This window comes from Acanthochromis polyacanthus, chromosome 8, assembly GCF_021347895.1.
Source record: "Acanthochromis polyacanthus isolate Apoly-LR-REF ecotype Palm Island chromosome 8, KAUST_Apoly_ChrSc, whole genome shotgun sequence".
NCBI classification, from domain to species: Eukaryota; Metazoa; Chordata; class Actinopteri; family Pomacentridae; genus Acanthochromis; species Acanthochromis polyacanthus.
In genome coordinates this window covers 39,065,861-39,085,628 of record NC_067120.1, presented here as the reverse complement: position 1 = coordinate 39,085,628, position 19,768 = coordinate 39,065,861, and the positions used below count along the sequence as shown (strand labels likewise).

Here is a 19,768-nt window from a genome sequence, read left to right as displayed (position 1 = left end):
GGTTAATTTCTAAATCACAGGATAATAACAGTTACACAACTGTGTAATAAGTACGACCTGGATAAGATCAGGGAGGCTTCGTTTAGCAGAACACTGACTTAAGAGTTTAAAAAAACCTGCAGAATCATGATGCATTTTCTATTTGTGGCGTTTTTTTAGATTAAAGTTGCAATAGATTTCTGTAAAATTTCTACAAATGGCAAAAACCATCAAAATGACATGAAATTTATTTTAAAAATATACTCAGAAATAGTTCAAATGATTCCAAAAATTTTTCCCAATGACTCAAAATTATTAAAAATGACATGAAAAGTGTCCCAAATAAAAAAAAAAATGGCATGGAAATAATCAAAAATCATTCACAATGTGTTGAAACTACTCAAAAATGTACAAAACAGCTAAAAATAACTGTTCAGAGAAACAAAGTTCTTCAGAATGACTCAAAGTTGGTCCACATTTTTTAGTCTTCAGACTGCTGGACGGATGTAAAACTGATCTGGTTGCAGTTTTTAACAGAACTCACACGTGTTTTGTTATTTATCAAAAATGAGCCAAACTGACATTAAAGTTGTCCAACATTTTTCAGAGTTGGATTTCTCATCCTGGACAACAACACGATTCAACATCTCTGGAAAGAGATGAAATATTCAGATCTCCTCATCCAGAGATGTTCAGTCAGGTTCAATCCTGACTCTGGCTGGTTTCACTCGAGGACTTTCAGAGACTCGTCCTGAAGCCGCTCCTTGGTCATCCTGGTTTTGTTCTTCAGGTCGTTATCCTGCTGGAAGGTGAACCTTCCACTCTGAGGTCCAGAGCACTCTGGAGAAGGTTTTTGTCATCGATCTCTCTGGACTTTGCTGCATTCACCTTTCCCTCGATCCCGACTAATCTCCCAGTTCATCCCCACAGCATGATGCTGCCACCACCGTGCTTGACTGTAGGGATGCTATCAGCCTGGTTTCCTCCAGACATGACGGTTGACATTCAGGCCAAAGAATTCAGTCTTGGTTCCATCAGAACAGAGAATTAATAGTTTCTCGTGGTCTGAGAGTCCTTCAGGTGCCTGTTGGTAAACTCCAAGCAGACTCTAGTGGCTTCCATCTGGTCACTTTACCACAAAGACCTGACTGGTGGAGTGCTGCAGGGATACTTGTACTTCTGGAAGCTTCTCCCATCTCCACAGATGTCAGAGTGACCATTGGGTTTGTGGTCACCTCCCTGATCAAGCCTTTTCTCCATCGAGCGTCCAGCTCTTTGGTGGTGTGTTCTGGTGGTTTCAAACTTCTTCTATTTACCAGTGATGGAGACCACTGGGCTCTTTGGGACCTCCAATGCTGCAGAAGCTCCTGAACATTTCAGGTCTTTCCAGAGATGTTCCACCAGGTTTTAGTCCCTGATTGAACATTTCCCAACTGAACAACTCTGGATGTTCCTGTTTCTGAACCCTTCCTCAGATCTACAGTCCTGTCTCGGAGGTCTACAGACGATTCCTTTGACTTCATGGATGGTTTGTGCTCTGACATTTACTGTCACCTGTAAGATCTCATATAGACCGGTGCGTTTCTTTACAAATCCTGTCCAATCTACTGAATGGACTCCAATCAAGTTGTAGAAACATTCCAAGGATGATCAGCGGAGCTCAGTTTTGGTTGTGAATATATATGCACATGTGATATCTGAGTGAAGCCATATGAATACTTTCCCAGTTCTTACCGGTTTGGGCAGGCTGCACTGGTGCATGTCCTCGTATCCGACGCTCCTCTGTCGGCCCCCACATGGATGGTTCATGGTCCCCGGGGCGCTGGTCACCCCGTCGCTGTAGTGGCTGGTGTGGGACGGGTTGTAGGCGCTGTGGGGGTGGTGGTGGTGATGGTGGTGGCTAAAAAACACAAAACACCAAGTTTAGTTATCACACCTACTCTGCCCTTAGCCTCTCTGGAGGACTGAGCCAAAATCAGGCAGATAAATCTAGTTTTTCTTTGTGAGGAAGCAGCTTGGAGGTGGGCTGGATGCTCCTGAAAACTCAAATTCAAGCTGTGTGTTGAATAAATACTCAGAAATAGCTGAAATGACTCCAAAAAAATGTCCACAATGACTCAAAATTGTTCTAAATGGCATTAAAATCGACTGAAAAATACTGAAATGAGACCAAAAAATGTCCAATATTTCAGAAAATGTGTCCAAAATGTCAAAAAACATCAAAATGACATGAAATTTATGGAAATTTATGGAAAAAACACTGAGAAGTAGCTGAAATAACTCCAAAAATGTCCCAGAAGATTCAAATTGTTCAAAATGACATGAATGTTGTTGAAATTCTCATGGAAATTGTTGTAAATGTTTTAAACTTTTACAACAGTGCCAAAAAAAAAAACAGTCTAAAATCACTGAAATAGTTGTAAATGGCATTAAGATAGTCTAAAAACATACTGAAAGAAGTCCAAAAAATGTCAAAAATGATTCAGTTTGCTCAAAATGACATGAATGTTGTCCAATGTCTCATGAAAATTGTTGCAATTTTTTCAAGATTTGTCAAAATTGGCAAAAAAAAAAAGCTCCGTCCAAAATGACTGAAATGGTTCTAAAAACAGTTAAGATTGTTTAAAAAATACTGAAATGAGTCCAGAAATGTCCATAATATATCCAAAATGGCAAAAACTATCACAACATGAAATTTAGCAAAAAAAATTTAGAAATAGCTGAAATTACTCCAAAAATGTCCCAAATGGCTCAAAAAACTGTTCAAAAATAAAAGAATTATTAAAATTTAATTAAATTAAAATTGTCTAAAAAAATCCTGAAAGAAGTCCAAAAAATGTCCAGAATTTCAGAACAATTGTCCAAAATGAGAAAAAACTTCAAAATGACATGAAATTTATCAAGAAAATACTTGAATGAGCCCCAAAAATGTTCAAAATGACTCAAAATGGTTAAAATGACATGAAAACTGTCTCAAATATGTCAACAATGACATGGAAATTATGAAAAATTATTCAAAATGTGCTGGAATTACTCAAAAATGTACAAAAGGCCTCAAAAAATGTTTTAAAACAATTTCACAAACAGCACCACACGTTACCATGGCGACGTGATGAACTGTGAGGTCACCTGGTCGGCGGCGAGGGGGGGTCGTGGTCCGGCGGCGCCAGGCTGAAGGCGTTGCCTAGCAACATGTGCATCTGCGTGCGGACCTCGTCGATGGACGGCTGCGAGCTGAGCGTGGACGAGTCGGAGCCGCGGTGGGCCTTGACCCCCAGGCTGCCGGTTCCGGTGGATCCGCCTCCGTAGCCGAGGGAGCTCATCAGACGGTCCACGTTGGTCTCCTCAAACGGCTCCGGCTCGCCCTGAGGAGGAGGAGCGAGGATCAGCCGGCAGAACATCCAGGAACTTTACAAGACAGCGAGCCCAAACACACATCACGCTGAAGCATCTGAACAACATCAACAGGACATGGACTGTGTAGTTTCTGGTTATTTTTCTGCTGGTGCTTCCTGCTGGTTCCCTATCAAAGATTCCTGTTGGGGAATCATTCATCTTAAAGACACATCAGATGTAAGACATATAACAACCTAAATTAATACACTATGGTGTTCCAGCTCCATCAGCTGTATCCTGATGACATTTCTGAAGGATCACATTGGAAAAAAGTGACTTCCATCAGACATGTAACAAAAATTCCAATAACTCACTGTGTCAGTTTTTAATTAAAGTTTGCTCGGGTTGATTAATTCAGGCAATAGAACTTCATAATAGGATCACAAAACACGATGCTGTCACCGCTAAAAGTTGATGAGTGATATGTTATGTAACACTACCTAAACCACGAGCAGAGAACCCAAAACAGCACAAATCTGCTGCAGACACAAACCCACATCATGAATACAGAGTGTGATGTAAGAAGTAGCACTGATTCTAAAGAATGAAAACAGATCTGTACACAGACACACAAACACAGAAACTATAAAAATAACACGAAGAACCAACAGATTTACAGCTTTCCTGTGGTTCCTGGACTGTTTAGATCAGAAAAATTAACCAGATCTTAGCTGAAAATCATTACATTCAATAAAAATCACTTGTTTTGCTCTAAAAACTTGCCATAAGTAAACCGTTTTCGTGTGATTTTGTAAAGAGATTAAAATTCTGCGCTCCTTGATGAAACTCTGACCAACAATCGTGTCAGAAAACGTCCTCGGCTGAACTGCAGGCTGTGTATTCTAATATCTACATACTATAGCATGTGGAACCACCATTTTCTTCTGCAGCAGACATACATTTACTCTGTTTATCAAAGCCAAAAACGATAAAAACATCAGATTTTTGAGCTTTCCTGTGGTTCTTGAACCACTCATCCATGCCGTTAGATCAGAAAATTGAACCAAATCTGAGCTCAAAATTGGGATATTTAGTCAAAATCACTCTATTTTACAGGTTTTAGTCTAAAAACTAGCAAAAAATAAAGTTTTTGCATGATTTTGTAAACAAACTACAATTTTGCGCTCCTTAACGAAACTGTGACCAACAGTCATGTCGACAAAACACCTCGGCTGAACTGCAGGCTGTGTATTCTAAAATCTACATATAACATGGAACCAACATTTTGTTCTGCAGCAAACAAACCACCTCCACCTCCAGACATCATAGCTACAAAGTGTGCTGCAATAAGTCACTTATTACATGAATTTTAAAGCAGATTTTCAGCTTTCCTACGGTTCTTGAACTACTAATCTGTGCCGTTTCATCGGAAAATTTAACCAATTCTGAGCTCAAAACTGTGACATTTAATCAAAATCACTCTATTACACATGATTCCGTCTAAAAATTTGCCAAAACAAACACTTTTTGGGGGGATTCTGTGCTCCTTTAACAACTGTGAAGCCATTAGCGACTCATCTGTGACCAACAATCACGTCGTAAAACCTCCTCGGTTGAACTGCAGGCTGTGTATTCTAACATCTGCATATAACATGAGGAACCAACATTATATTCTGCAGCAAACAAACCACCTTCACCTCCAAACATCTTCAATAAGTCACTTATTGCATGAATTTTAAAGCAGATTTTTAACTTTTGAGTGGTTCTCCATCTACTCATCTGTCCAGTTCCATCGGAATGAAATATATCATTGTGGTTGATGGCTATGACTGGTATTTATATTGTAAGTGACAATTTTGTGGTATTTTCTAAGATTCACAAGCGTCATGGTACTTGTGTCCAAACTTATGGCCATGGCTGTAATAAAAATTACTTTATTATACATGATTCCATCTTAAAACTTCTCAAAACAAAACATGTTTGGGAGATTCTGTGCTCGTTGAACATCCGTGAAGCCATTAGCGACTCATCTGTGACCAACAATCACGTCGTAAAACCTCCTCGGTTGAACTGCAGGCTGTGTATTCTAACATCTACACACAGCATGTGGAAGTACTGTTTTCTTCTGCTGCAGACAAACCGCCTTCATTTCCAAACATCTTAAATAAAAAGTGCGCTGTAATAAGTTGCTCATGGCATCGATTGGACAGCATAAAACCAGCGGTGATAAGACGTAGGCTGCAGACACACAAACGCTGTGTTCCTGTTTCCAACCGTCTGCTGCATCCGAGGCTATTAACCGCAATCCAGTCTGCCATCTGAATCCATGAATAGGCTGTAATCATATTCAGAGTCATTGACATTCAGCTAGGTGGCTGCTGTTACTATGGTGCATCAGAGAGGCAGCACGAAGAGATTTCACTCGTTTTATCGCCGTCTTTCTTCCCTTCTCTCTGCGTTCAAATGAGGGAATCAGGCTTTCTTTAATCTTTTTGTCGCTTCCTCCTTCTTCATCTTAATTTCTTTCCCTTCCATCTCTCTGTTCTGTTCTCTTCTGTTCAGCGCAGGTTTATGAAGTTCATCGGAAGGTAATTTGTTAATCCTTCAGGTCTGAGGCTGAAGGCATCGGAGCGGAAGTAAAAGGAGGGATTAAAGTTATAAAAGCATTTTTAGAAGATTATTTTATCAGTTCTACAAAATGGCAGCGCTTCACTCTGCAGCAGCCTCATTTTAACATCTTCATTTATGTCAGGACGGACCTGAAAGCTGACGATGATCTTGCAAATTCACATCTTCTGCTAACAGACCATATTTACGTCAGAGGTTCTGATTAAAGTATCAACACTTTATATTAATTGTCAGTGTAAATGTGGTATGTAGGGTGTTGTTGGGGTATTTGCTCCCATTAGTCCCCATCTGATGTCATATCATTTCTATTTACACCCCCTGTCAAAAGTTGTAGGACAGGTTCTACTTTATTTGAATGAGAAAGTGTCCTAAAACTTTTGACAGGGGTGTACGTTCTTCACATTGGACTACGAGGTGTACACTTCATTTGGGCAGTGAAGTTGTGTGTTTTGTATGATGAGGGAACTGACATTGGCAGTTGCAGATTATTAATGCTATTATAACTTGAAACTGTTGCTTCTAATGCTGGAAATCTAACTTTTTGGGCACGCATTGGCTGGAACTATGACCTCGAGCTTCCAGATTCTCCTCAACAGCATGCATGACCTTCACATCAAATGACGGCTTCACATTGGGAAACTGATGGAAGTCGAATACCGCTTCTACCACCTTTACTGTGTAATTGTGGATGAATGTATTATTCTATTAACACTGGAAATCGAACTTTTGGGGACACATTGGCTGGAACTGTGACCTTGAGTCTCTAGATTCTCCTCAACTGCATGCATGACCTTCACATCAAAGAACAACTTCACTTTGGGAAACTGATGGAACTCAAATCTGCCAACGGACAGATGGTCGGATGCATTATTCTGCAGCAACAGCCAAGTTTTGTCCCTCCTTTAATCTTTGACTGCTTTAACTATTTGACTTTAAGCTGCAAAATGGCAGTTATGTCCCTTCTTTTTTGAAGTATGTTCATCTGATTTAGCTCGATTCTTGGGGGGCAACATAAGCAGCCACGTGATAGATTCTAGCGGTGTTGGGTTGAGAAACAAGAGGCATCACATTGTCCATTCCTTATTTGTTGAGGTCTGGGCTACGTTATGCAAATCAGAGTCAACTTGCCAACTCTGGAAATCCTTTAAGATCTCTTCAACTAATTCTTGTTAAACTGAAGACAGACTCAGCGGCATTTTTCACCTCAAATGTTACCAGAAACACAATTAAGGCCGCCATGTTGGTCCAGTTTGAAATCTAGATGAAGACAACCTAATGTTACCCATCTACAGGAGTGTTCTTGGCTGCGAGGGGTCACTTTGCTTCCTAGCATTGCACGATTAATGGACAAAAGTGTTAGCACTGTTGCAACAGATGCCTAAGATGATCTCCAACAGGAAAACATTATTGGCGGCACCCTCTACAACTTCGGAAACTTCACCGTCTTTAGTTTTAAGCACCATTTGTTTCCTGGCTCAGTTTGTATTCTTGGACAGTTTTCGAGGGTTCTGTTTGGATCATTTTTGCAATCTTGGGTGGATTAAATTCCTGTAGTCCTGTAGACCCCTAAGAACATCTAAACATGAAAAGAATGAACTAGCCTTAAGGTTTACCAGGATCTTTCCTTGAAATCGTTGATATTTCTGTTTTCATTCCTGATCTTTTCCTCTTTCAGTTGGTCTACAGCTCGTCCATGTACTCACATCGTAGCCGTTGTTGCGGATTCCCCTCCTGGATCTTTCCCTCAGAACCAGCAGGTCCATCTCCGTCTCCACTGGACTCGGGGTGCTCAGGGACTGCCGGCTCCAGTAGGTGGGCTCTCGTGGGTGGGAGTACCTGGTGGACGGAAACACAAACTGTGAGTCAGAGATACTACCGATGACCTCGAGGTAACGCTGCACTATTTATACACTCAGTGTCTCAGAAAAGAAGACGTAGACAAATGATATTTACAGAAAATATGATTCATGGAGAAATGCTGGTGTATTTTATTTGGTCGGATACAAAACAACTCACAATTTTACTTTCCTTGAATTTAGCTTGGATTGAGTGGGGATATCTACTCATCTAAATGTTGTTTTAATCACATTTTATGCTACTAAACCACCTTTATATGTGAAAGAAACCACGTATCTTTGTCAAACAACACATTTCATTTGAATTAGATCTGAATTTACAACCTCAAAAACCAAGTTGCTGTAAAAAACTGAAATTCTGGATTTTCTGTTGCTGTAGTTGAAGTTTCAGAAGGCAACAGGTGATTTTCTCTGGATTTATTTCTCATCCACAGGCTGAGGGTGTTGAATGTTGGTAACAAAGAAAAACAAAGCAGACGCTGATCTGTACGAACAGTAAAATATTAATGTGCTGACCAAAACTCACCCCTCAGTACTCACTCTCTCCTTATGTGTTGCTTAGCAACTATGCTGCACAGCCACAGAACTCGTTAGCTTATCGTTCTCGGTGTAAAAATACCATTTATTTTGCATTATATTAGTACAGACTCAAGTGAAAAGGCATTAATAAAACTATTTCATGAAACTGAGACTCATTCTGCCGAACATCATCGGGCGGCTGAACAGCGCTTAGTTTAACCGCCCGAATGATGACGATGAATAAAAAATACAGAAGAGTTTTAATGAAACAGGATCCTGCTTTGATAGTCGAGTCTAATCCTCTAATTTGGGGCTTGTCAAACATACTTTTATTCTGTGGTTCATTCTTTTGATTTGTTCGATCCTCTGCAGAGTTCAGGCCTAAAAATACCAGAGTACCATGGTAATTTACCACAGGAACATGGGGTACTGCTACTATAGGATGTGTAGGATGTAGCTTGGATGCAGGTTCAATATCAGGTTTCTCCTTTACATTTGTTCAAGTGGACAATCTCTAATGACTGCAAGCAGCTGTTTTCACCAATCATGCTCGCAATTTCACCAAGAATTGCACTTTTTGTGGCTTAGTGGTTGAGGTTCTCTGCTCTGACTACAACTTCCTAACATGCTTGGATATACAAAAACAACAGATTTTACAGTGCTTTACTGTAACTGTGACAAGTAGAGGCTTCTTCTCAGCGCAGTACCACAAAATACATGGTAAAGTACTGCAGAGATACTGGACAATGTGTAAAATGTCCTAAAGCACCATAGTATACAGAGCCTGAAGTACAATCCTGTGCTAAATGTCCCAAAATACCATCCAAACGATGAGTACCACAGGAATTTATGATAGAAACCACAGTATGGGTAGAAAACCTCATATTCTGCGATAATGAAACAGGACTTTTGACAGTCGAGTCCAAACCTCTAATTTTGATGTCGTTACACATTTTTCGATTCTTTCATTGATTCTTTTGATTTGTTTAATCTTGGTACCCAAAGTGAGGTGCTAGTACGATAGAATTTGTCCTATACTACTACAAAATGAGTGCTGCTGCTGAGTGCTACTACAGAATGTATGATATGATACCACAAAATGTTTGGTACAGTACCACAAAGGTCCAGTCCCATGGAAAAAGGCCCAAAATACCATACAAGCAGGTGTTTATGACAGTAAGGCGAGACAAAAGTATCACAAAAATGCCACAGTATTGTACCAGAGGATGTGCTTCTGAGGATACAAGAACTTTAAAATGTCAGAAATAGCTACTACACTGCGTTGTTTTGCCTCTTTTTTCACAGCTGTTGGTGGATTGTCAGCCATACTTATTTTCTGTTTTCAGTGTTGTTGAAGTTGACGGTACATTCACTCGAACCACCACGTACCTCTTGTGACATCCTGCGAACGAAGCCCTCTTCTCCTCGGCGGTCATTGGTTCTTTGACCCCGTTGTCATGGCGACTGTGCCTGGAGTCGCGGTGGCTGTAACCGTGGCTACCGGTCTCGGACAGCGAGAACTCGCCGTAGCCTTTTCGCCGAGCTTTCTGACGCAGTTTGTTCCGGTAGTGCTCAATGTCCGACTTCTGCTTCAACCCACCGTGGTTTGCCTGCAAACAGGAAGCTTAAGTCTGGATTGAAGTCTTTTTTAGTCTCTAATCTGTTTTAGGACAAATTTTGTCATTTTAGCTATATTTTTTCTCATGACTTTTTGGTAGAGATGTCCTAATTTAATTGTCCTAGCCTTTGTCAGATGTCATTAAGCGTCACAGAAGTCTTTGTCATGGTGCCCTGTTGCTAGCTAAACTCCTACAATGCTCTCTGCTTCCCAACATGAACTGTTGTCTGAGTGATGCCTCCTCTGGTCTCTAGAGGATTAAACAGGAAGAAGCTCCACCTGGTGGAACAGCCAGGAACTACAGCTGATCTATGATACATTTACAGACATCATGTAGAGAAAACAGGCTTTACACATCTGTTGGAGATTGTGGAACCACAGTACATCCTGCCCTCTAACACTACATTTACCTTCTAACGCTACATTTACCTTCTAACGCTACATTTACCCTCTAACGCCACATTTACCCTCTAACGCTACATTTACCCTGTAACGCTACATTAACCCTCTAATGCTACATTTACCCTCTAATGCTACATTTACCCTCTAACGCCACATTTACCCTCTAACGCTACATTTACCCTGTAACGCTACATTTACCCTGTAACGCTACATTTACCCTCTAATGCTACATTTACCCTCTAACGCTACATTTACCCTGTAACGCTACATTTACCCTCTAATGCTACATTTACCCTCTAATGCTACATTTACCCTCTAACGCTACATTTACCTTCTAACGCTACATTTACCTTCTAACGCTACATTTACCCTCTAACGCCACATTTACCCTCTAACGCTACATTTACCCTGTAACGCTACATTAACCCTCTAATGCTACATTTACCCTCTAACGCCACATTTACCCTCTAACGCTACATTTACCCTGTAACGCTACATTTACCCTCTAATGCTACATTTACCCTCTAACGCTACATTTACCCTGTAACGCTACATTTACCCTCTAATGCTACATTTACCCTCTAATGCTACATTTACCCTCTAACGCTACATTTACCTTCTAACGCTACATTTACCCTCTAATGCTACATTTACCCTCTAATGCTACATTTACCTTCTAACGCTACATTTACCCTCTAACGCTACATTTACCCTCTAATGCTACATTTACCTTCTAACGCTACATTTACCTTCTAACGCTACATTTACCCTCTAATGCTACATTTACCTTCTAATGCTACATTTACCTTCTAATGCTACATTTACCCTCTAATGCTACATTTACCTTCTAACGCCACATTTACCCTCTAATGCTACATTTACCCTCTAACGCTACATTTACCCTCTAATGCTACATTTACCTTCTAACGCTACATTTACCTTCTAACGCTACATTTACCCTCTAATGCTACATTTACCCTCTAACGCTACATTTACCTTCTAACGCTACATTTACCCTCTAATGCTACATTTACCTTCTAATGCTACATTTACCTTCTAACGCTACATTTACCCTCTAATGCTACATTTACCTTCTAACGCTACATTTACCTTCTAACGCTACATTTACCCTCTAATGCTACATTTACCTTCTAACGCTACATTTACCCTCTAATGCTACATTTACCTTCTAATGCTACATTTACCTTCTAACGCTACATTTACCCTCTAACGCTACATTTACCTTCTAACGCTACATTTACCTTCTAACGCTACATTTACCTTCTAACGCTACATGTACCCTCTAACGCTACATTTACCTTCTAACGCTACATTTACCCTCTAACGCTACATTTACCCTCTAACGCTACATTTACCCTCTAACGCCACATTTACCCTCTAACGCCACATTTACCCTCTAACGCCACATTTACACTCTAACGCCACATTTACCTTCTAACGCTACATTTACCCTCTAATGCTACATTTACCCTCTAACGCCACATTTACCCTCTAACGCTACATTTACCCTGTAACGCTACATTTACCCTCTAATGCTACATTTACCCTCTAACGCTACATTTACCTTCTAACGCTACATTTACCCTCTAACGCCACATTTACCCTCTAACGCTACATTTACCCTGTAACGCTACATTAGCCCTCTAATGCTACATTTACCCTCTAACGCCACATTTACCCTCTAACGCTACATTTACCCTGTAACGCTACATTTACCCTGTAACGCTACATTTACCCTGTAATGCTACATTTACCCTCTAACGCTACATTTACCCTGTAACGCTACATTTACCCTCTAATGCTACATTTACCCTCTAATGCTACATTTACCCTCTAACGCTACATTTACCTTCTAACGCTACATTTACCCTCTAATGCTACATTTACCCTCTAATGCTACATTTACCTTCTAACGCTACATTTACCCTCTAACGCTACATTTACCCTCTAATGCTACATTTACCTTCTAACGCTACATTTACCTTCTAACGCTACATTTACCCTCTAATGCTACATTTACCTTCTAATGCTACATTTACCTTCTAATGCTACATTTACCCTCTAATGCTACATTTACCTTCTAACGCCACATTTACCCTCTAATGCTACATTTACCCTCTAACGCTACATTTACCCTCTAATGCTACATTTACCTTCTAACGCTACATTTACCTTCTAACGCTACATTTACCCTCTAATGCTACATTTACCCTCTAACGCTACATTTACCTTCTAACGCTACATTTACCCTCTAATGCTACATTTACCTTCTAATGCTACATTTACCTTCTAACGCTACATTTACCCTCTAATGCTACATTTACCTTCTAACGCTACATTTACCTTCTAACGCTACATTTACCCTCTAATGCTACATTTACCTTCTAACGCTACATTTACCCTCTAATGCTACATTTACCTTCTAATGCTACATTTACCTTCTAACGCTACATTTACCCTCTAACGCTACATTTACCTTCTAACGCTACATTTACCTTCTAACGCTACATTTACCTTCTAACGCTACATGTACCCTCTAACGCTACATTTACCTTCTAACGCTACATTTACCCTCTAACGCCACATTTACCCTCTAACGCCACATTTACCCTCTAACGCCACATTTACCTTCTAACGCCACATTTACCTTCTAACGCTACATTTACCCTCTAACGCCACATTTACCCTCTAACGCCACATTTACCCTCTAACGCCACATTTACCCTCTAACGCTACGTTTACCTTCTAACGCTACGTTTACCCTCTAACGCTACATTTACCCTCTAATGCTACATTTACCCTCTAAAACTCCATAGATATTTGATTGGTACTCTTTTTTTCAAATGCTAAATATTAAATGACAAAAAACACTAGATCTGGACATTTCTATGATCGGCCGTTTGTCTATGTCACAGATAAAGTGTTTGTTTTTGCTCCAGACTGTTATAATTGTCTGACAAACTCACTGAAAGGAATCACTGAGGTCTGCGATCACTGAATATTAGATGACTCAGACTGGATCGGAGGCAAAAATAAACTTGATCCGTGATGTTTAGCGTTCATCACCCCCTCGGTCAGATAAACCAGGAGCATATCACACTCTGAACATGATATTTACTGCTCGCGTGCGTCAGTAAATGGCAGCAGATGAACTGGAGACTCCCTGAGGGTTTGTTTTATCTGCTGTGGTGTTAATAGATTGACGGACGGTTTATCGTGAGTCGCTGCAGATCCAGAGGAGTGACGTTTGGAGCAGCTAAATTCAGAAGCAGCTCAGAGTGTCTCTGAGGAGTGGTTATGTTACTACGATGGTGGATGAGGGGAAGCAGAGCGGATGGAGGCAACAATAGATGCACCTCAAAGCTTTAATCTGTTCAGCTGTACGACCTGATCTCACATCGGATAGGGTTCTGTGTCTTTTAGCTCTCCTGGTATCACCGACACAAACATGGCTGCTCTACTGTATCTGTCTGAGTGACTCATCCCGATGATGTCCTAGTTTTTCTGCTCCACGCTGTCAACACGCCTGCTTACCTCACAGCAGAGCTCTGAGGAAACGTATCTGAACGCTGTGTACAGACTCACCTCCCCGTTGACGACGACCGAGTCCTGGCTGTGGGAGGAGGAGGAGGGGTAGGAGTAGGTCGGCTGGGCTGTCATGGGTTTGATGGTGATGAGGCGGAGGGAGCCTGAGTGGTCTTCATAAGGGTCTGAGGGGAAGAAACATACAGGCAGGTCAGAAATAAGCAAACAGAGGCGGTCTAGATGTGAAGGTTGAGCAGTGTTTGGAAAATCAGAGTTTAATATTAAAGGAGGAAAAAGTTTGTAAATGAAGTTGGATTCAAGGTTCAAGAGAAAGTGAGATGAATGAGTTCAGTTCAGTCTTAGCCTGCTAGATCACCACGGTAACTGATGCTGCACAGCTAGATCACCATGGTAACTGATGCTGCGCAGCAAGATCACCACGGTAACTGCTGCTGCACATTTAGATCACCACGGTAACTGATGCTGCACATTTAGATCACCACGGTAACTGATGCTGCACATTTAGATCACCACGGTAACTGATGCTGCACATTTAGATCACCACGGTAACTGATGCTGCACATTTAGATCACCACGGTAACTGATGCTGCACAGTTAACTTTTACTGGAAGGGTTTCTATTCAGAGTTTGGGATTTTTTCTATCAGCTGTTGAAATAGACACTTGAGTTCTGGTCGGAGGTCATTAAACACCACATAAGTCTTTGTCATGGTGTCCCGTTGGCAGCTGAACTAACACAATGCTCTCTGCTTGCTTGGTCATAGGATTTCATGTCCTATAAGTCACAACCATTCCGATGCTTTTTCAACCTTGTTGTTGTTTTGTCTCATTTTTTGTCATTTCCAATCTATTTTTGTTGTTTTTTTATGGATTTTTAAAAATCATTTTCAACCTTTTGTTGTATTTTTAATCTAATTTTTTGTCATTTGCAATGTTTTTTTTGTTTTTTTGTCTAGCTTTATGGATCCATGCTTTCATGTTGTTTCTGCTAAATTCTGATCATCTAAATGTCGCGGCTGAAATGGAGACTCATCAGATCAGACAACGTTCTTCCAATCTTCTATTGTCCAGTTTTGGTGAGTCTGTGTGAATTAGCCTCAGTTTCAGTTCATTTTATGTCCTATAAGTCATAATCTGCAAAAGTAAGACACAAAACGCTTGAAATAGTTTACTTTAATGTGCCTTTTCATTTTTATTAGATAACGGACAAAAAACATTCATCTTTTCCACGATGTGCAAAATGTTTGAGATGCTAGCAGTTAGCTTCCGTTAGCATGCCAGCTGCTCTGGTTCTTCCTGTGCAGGGCTTTCATCAGATTTATTCACCAGATTATTAACATTTTTCCAGCTCACTTTTGCTGAATTGTTGTTTCACATTTTGGTCCTTTTGTTACTTTGAGCAGCTTTGAGTTAGCAGAAGAACAGAAGAACAGAACGTTCCCTCCCACGACATGAACTCTCGACACGGCAGAAATGAAAGACTCTCCAGAGGAAAAAAAACACAACATTTGGAAGGAAAACGAGATTAAATGCCGCATAAGACCTGTGAAACGCGTGAAAGAGAAACCGCAGAAAGCTATTTAGGTTAGTAAGGCGACGCATCAGCTGAGCTACTGAACTGAAAGAAAAGAAAAGAAAAGAAAAGAAAAGAAAAGAAAAGAAAAGAAAAGAAAAGAAAAGAAAAGAAAAGAAAAAGGATAAGAAGTCTCCAGTATGTTCAGCTTGGGTTCGGTCAGCATAAGAAAGCAAATATTTGAGGCTCAAGGTTTCATTTTGTACAAATTTACATCAAAATGTTCCATCAAATGTTTCTTTACTTGTTCATTTCATTCCCTGACCTGCTATTTTCTTTTATTCAGGACAAGTTGTTAAGATAAGACAAGATAAGATAGACTTTATTAATCTCACAAAGGAGAAATTTAACATTACAGGGCTCTTAGAAACAAAAACAAAAACAAAAAACAGGAGTGCAAAAGTCACAAAAGTGCAAGAACAAGATAATAAATATTGCACATAATAACAACTACACAGTAGTGTTATACAGTCTGATGGCAGTGGGGATGAAGGACCTGCGGTAGCGCTCCTTCTTGCACTGAGGGTGTCTGAGTCTTGTTCATTGTTGTTGTTGTTGTTGTTGTTGTTGTTTGGGTGCTTCTGCTGATGATATTTAACATTTGAGAAGTTTGACTCTCGTTATCAAATGAAAGAAAGCGTTTAGAGGGAAAACATGTTATTGATTTTTGAAGAGAGAGATTGAAAGCACAGATCTGCTGGTGAAGGACGAGCAGCAGAATGGGTCACATTGTCTGGTCCTTTGTATGAACAAACAGAAAATAAACGAGAGAAAATGGGATTTAGAACCGACTTTTCTTTCTTTCTGCAGCAGAAGTTATTCTACAATCTAAAAAACAATGTTTCAGTTCAATAATAAAACTTAAAAGCATCAATCCTTCAGAGTTATGACAACTTCTAACAACAAACACTATATTTAATTCAGATAATTAGCTTTTCCACTACATTCAATCAGGTATTTTAATGACCTCATGATTGGCAGCATAAATATGTTTATTTATGTAATTATTCATTAAAATTAAGCTAACCCCAATTCTGTTGCTGAGCTATATTATGTATTTAACTACTATAATTCTGAACACAAATTTTAATTTAGCAAATTCAACAAACTTCTCCAGTGTTTAACAGACACAGGAGGGGAATTAGCAATAAAAAGTTTGTCAATGAAAATTTATGGTAAATTAAGTTTTCAAGCCAGTTTCATGAAGTCGCTTCAATTTAAATTTGGTTTTTTAAGGTTTTTAAAATGCAAAAATCTGGGTTTAAATGACACAAAACATGAAGTAGATCCAACATTAATGAGTCAAAGCAGCTCATCAAAATAATGTTTGCAGCTTTAAACGTTCACTTAGATCAGTAGATTAGATTTATAACAAATATTAAAAAATAGCTCTTACAAATTAAAGTCAATGATAATTTAAAAATTCTGTGCTATATCAGTTTTTCTTCATAAACCAGAGTTTCTTATTTTTAATAATGGACAAATCTGTTCAGTATTAATATTGTCTGTCAGTATTATGTGAGCCACTAATTATGTATTTTAAATAAATGTTTCCTTTTTTTCTGAAATGTTTCCCCTTCGCTGTTTATTCACCACCGTGGAATTAAAATGGGCTTATTTTATCGAATTGTTATTATTTACCCTCCAACTATAACAAATAAATATTATACAACAGTGTACAGGTTCCTGATAAAAATGGAGACTTTTTTTTTAGGTTTTGTCAAAAAAGGAACTTCATCATTCAAGTCATTTAAACACAAATCTGTTGGCAGAAAGTCTGACAAGATTCCAAATCTGCTCCATGATTTACTGCCAAAAACTACAATTAATGAAGAAAAAAGATCCTGAAGCTACAAATAATGAATTAATTCTGGAGTGTTTAAGAAAAAAACAGCAGCAGCAATAATGAGCTCTGGTTTTATCTTCCAGACCCAGAAGACAAAAAGATTTTATATGTTATGAAAAAATAAACATTCAAACCTAAAACCGATTCTATAATAAGTGTGACTGCAGGTTTATTCTACATAAAGATGCTATTTTAATGGGTTTCCTGCAGGAAGTTCTTGAACATCCCAGACCTCCTGGAGCCTCAGCTGGTTGTTTTTTGTCGTTTTCTGCTTCAAAACAACAACGTTTGTCTCATTTAGTCACCTTGAAAATGAGATTAACTCGTGATGGAAACTGCAGAATTGGATTGAAGCGATTCGACCACAGAGTGAGTTTAAAAAAAAGAAGCACATTGGAAAAAATGCCCCTCTCAAAACAAGGAAAAAGAAACTTATTTCAAGCAACTTCGACCTTGAAATAAGTGAAAAACATCTGCCAGTAGAACAAGTAAAAGTGTCTTGGTAAGATTTCTTGAAATAAGATGTGATATTTAGAATACTGAGATCTTAAAATTAGCAGGGAAAACCTATTTTTAGCTCTATTTTACCAGGATTGTCAACCTTTAGTGTCTTAACCCTCCTGTTTTCCTCATTTACAGCAACAAAAAATATTGTTCCCTTGTATGAAAAAAATCCACAAATTCAGTAAAAAAATTCCACAAATTTATAAAAAAAAAAAGTAAAATCTTCAGGAAGAAAGTTCCTCAAAAGTTTCCCTTAAAAGTTTTATTTAAAAAAAAAAAAAACAAATTTGGCAAGAAATAAAATTTTTTAAAAAATCTAAAAATTGTACAAATTTATAAAAAATGAATAAAAATCTTCCCAAAAAATCCTAATAATATCTAAAGTTCTAATATTTTCTTTAAGAACATTCAGAAAAAAATCTAACAAAATCCAGCATATTTTGTTACAGAAACATTTTTTAACATTTTTTTTTCCACCAAAAAATGTTAAAAAATTTCCCAAAAAATGTTGAAAATGTGGAAGTTGTCACTGTGAAAATATTTTTTATTTCCACATTTTTAAACTTTAAAATGGGTCAATTTGACCCGCGGGATGACAAGAGGCTTAAAACAAGATAAGTTCAAGTTTGTTTGACTTAACGAGATATTTAAGAGGCATTGTCTTTAAACAAGTCCCTCCATCTGCTGAAATGTCTCTTATTAAGTGAATTTCTCTTAAATCAAGTGGGATGAGACATTCTGACTAAAAATAAGACAACAGACATGGTAAGATTGTGAGTTTTTGCAGTGCAGGTTTGTGTCCAGCTGCTTGGCTAACAGCATGAACGTGCTGCTGTGTTTCGGTGCAGCAGCAGATGGACGGCGTTGTGTTGAAGCGACTCCTCCGTGACTCGCTGGACGACATCACGCGGCCCAAAGCTTCTTTACGAGGACGAAGCTTCAACTCTGCTCCTCTCTGCTGTTTAATCTGCTGCTCAGAACCGACTGGACATGAGGAGAACCAGAACTCTGACCTGCAGAAACACCAGCTGCTCAACAAACAGCAGTCTGCAGCTGGTTTCTGGGAGGTGAAGACGGTGAATCTGCTGCTTCACGTCTGTAGCTGTATGGAGGTTACAGCCTCACCGGCCAATTTATCAGGAGGGAAAAGGTTGGAGAAGGGTTGTTTTTGTTTCATTTGGAACATTTTATGTCTGACTTTGTTCATTTTGTGTCACTTTTTAGTCATTTTTGCATCTTTTCAAGGTTGTTTTTCTTTCACTTGGAACATTTTTTTCTGCCTTTTGTCATTTTCAATCTCTTTGTTGCTTCTTGTCTAATTTTTTGGTCATTTTCTCACTTTTTGTTGTCTTTTTGTCAATTTTTTGTAATTTTCTGTCTGTTTTTGTTGTTTTTGTTCAAAGTTTTTGTCACTTTCAATCTTTTTTCAGTTTTTTGTCTATTTTTTCCATTTCAATTTTTTTGTAGTGTTTTTGCCAATATTTGTCATTTTCAACATTTTCGTTGTCTTGTGTCAATTTTTTTGTTGTAATTTTCTCTGTTCTTGTTGTTTTTGGTCTCTTTTTTCATTTCTTATCTTTTTGTAATTTTATTTGGCTAATTTTAGTCATTTTTGCATCCTTTCAACGTTGTTTTTCTTTCACTTGGAACATTTTTTGTCTGCATTTTGTTATTTTCAATCTCTTTGTTGTTACTTGTCTAATTTTTTCTCATTTTTTGTTGTCTTTTTGTCATTTTTTTGTAATTTTCTATCTATTTTTGTTGTTTTTTTGCTAAAAGTTTTTTTCACTTCCAATCTTTTTTCATTTTTTTGTCTATTTTCTTTCAATTTTTTGTGTTTTTTGGCCAATATTTGTCATTTTCAACATTTTTGTTGTGTCAATTTTTTGGTTGTAATTTTCTATATGTTCTTGTTGTTTTTGGTCTCTTTTTCATTTCCTA

At 38.7% G+C, this 19,768-nt stretch overlaps 1 protein-coding gene and 1 long non-coding RNA gene across 4 annotated transcripts in view; both read right to left on the bottom strand.

Moving 5' to 3' along the window:
- Positions 1-19,768, bottom strand: part of kiaa1549la (KIAA1549-like a) — a 144,709-nt gene that overhangs the window by 10,376 nt on the left and 114,565 nt on the right. Inside the window, exons 15-19 of the mRNA XM_051951865.1 lie at positions 13,945-14,069; positions 9,708-9,928; positions 7,647-7,779; positions 3,109-3,344; positions 1,714-1,879 (exon numbers count right to left, since the gene is read on the bottom strand). Coding sequence (XP_051807825.1) covers positions 1,714-1,879; positions 3,109-3,344; positions 7,647-7,779; positions 9,708-9,928; positions 13,945-14,069 — 881 coding nt within the window. The remainder of the gene's footprint in view (positions 1-1,713; positions 1,880-3,108; positions 3,345-7,646; positions 7,780-9,707; positions 9,929-13,944; positions 14,070-19,768) is intronic.
- On the bottom strand, positions 10,374-12,102 carry LOC127535048 (uncharacterized). Of its 3 annotated transcripts, XR_007943693.1 has the most exons (5): positions 11,924-11,988; positions 11,658-11,790; positions 11,468-11,486; positions 10,784-11,334; positions 10,374-10,688 (listed from the first exon to the last, which is right to left on the bottom strand). It is a non-coding gene; the product is annotated as an uncharacterized LOC127535048 (long non-coding RNA). The 3 variants fall into 3 exon arrangements; XR_007943692.1 differs by lacking the exon at positions 11,468-11,486 and having other exon boundaries at positions 11,639-11,790; XR_007943694.1 differs by lacking the exons at positions 11,468-11,486; positions 11,658-11,790 and having other exon boundaries at positions 10,376-10,688; positions 11,981-12,102.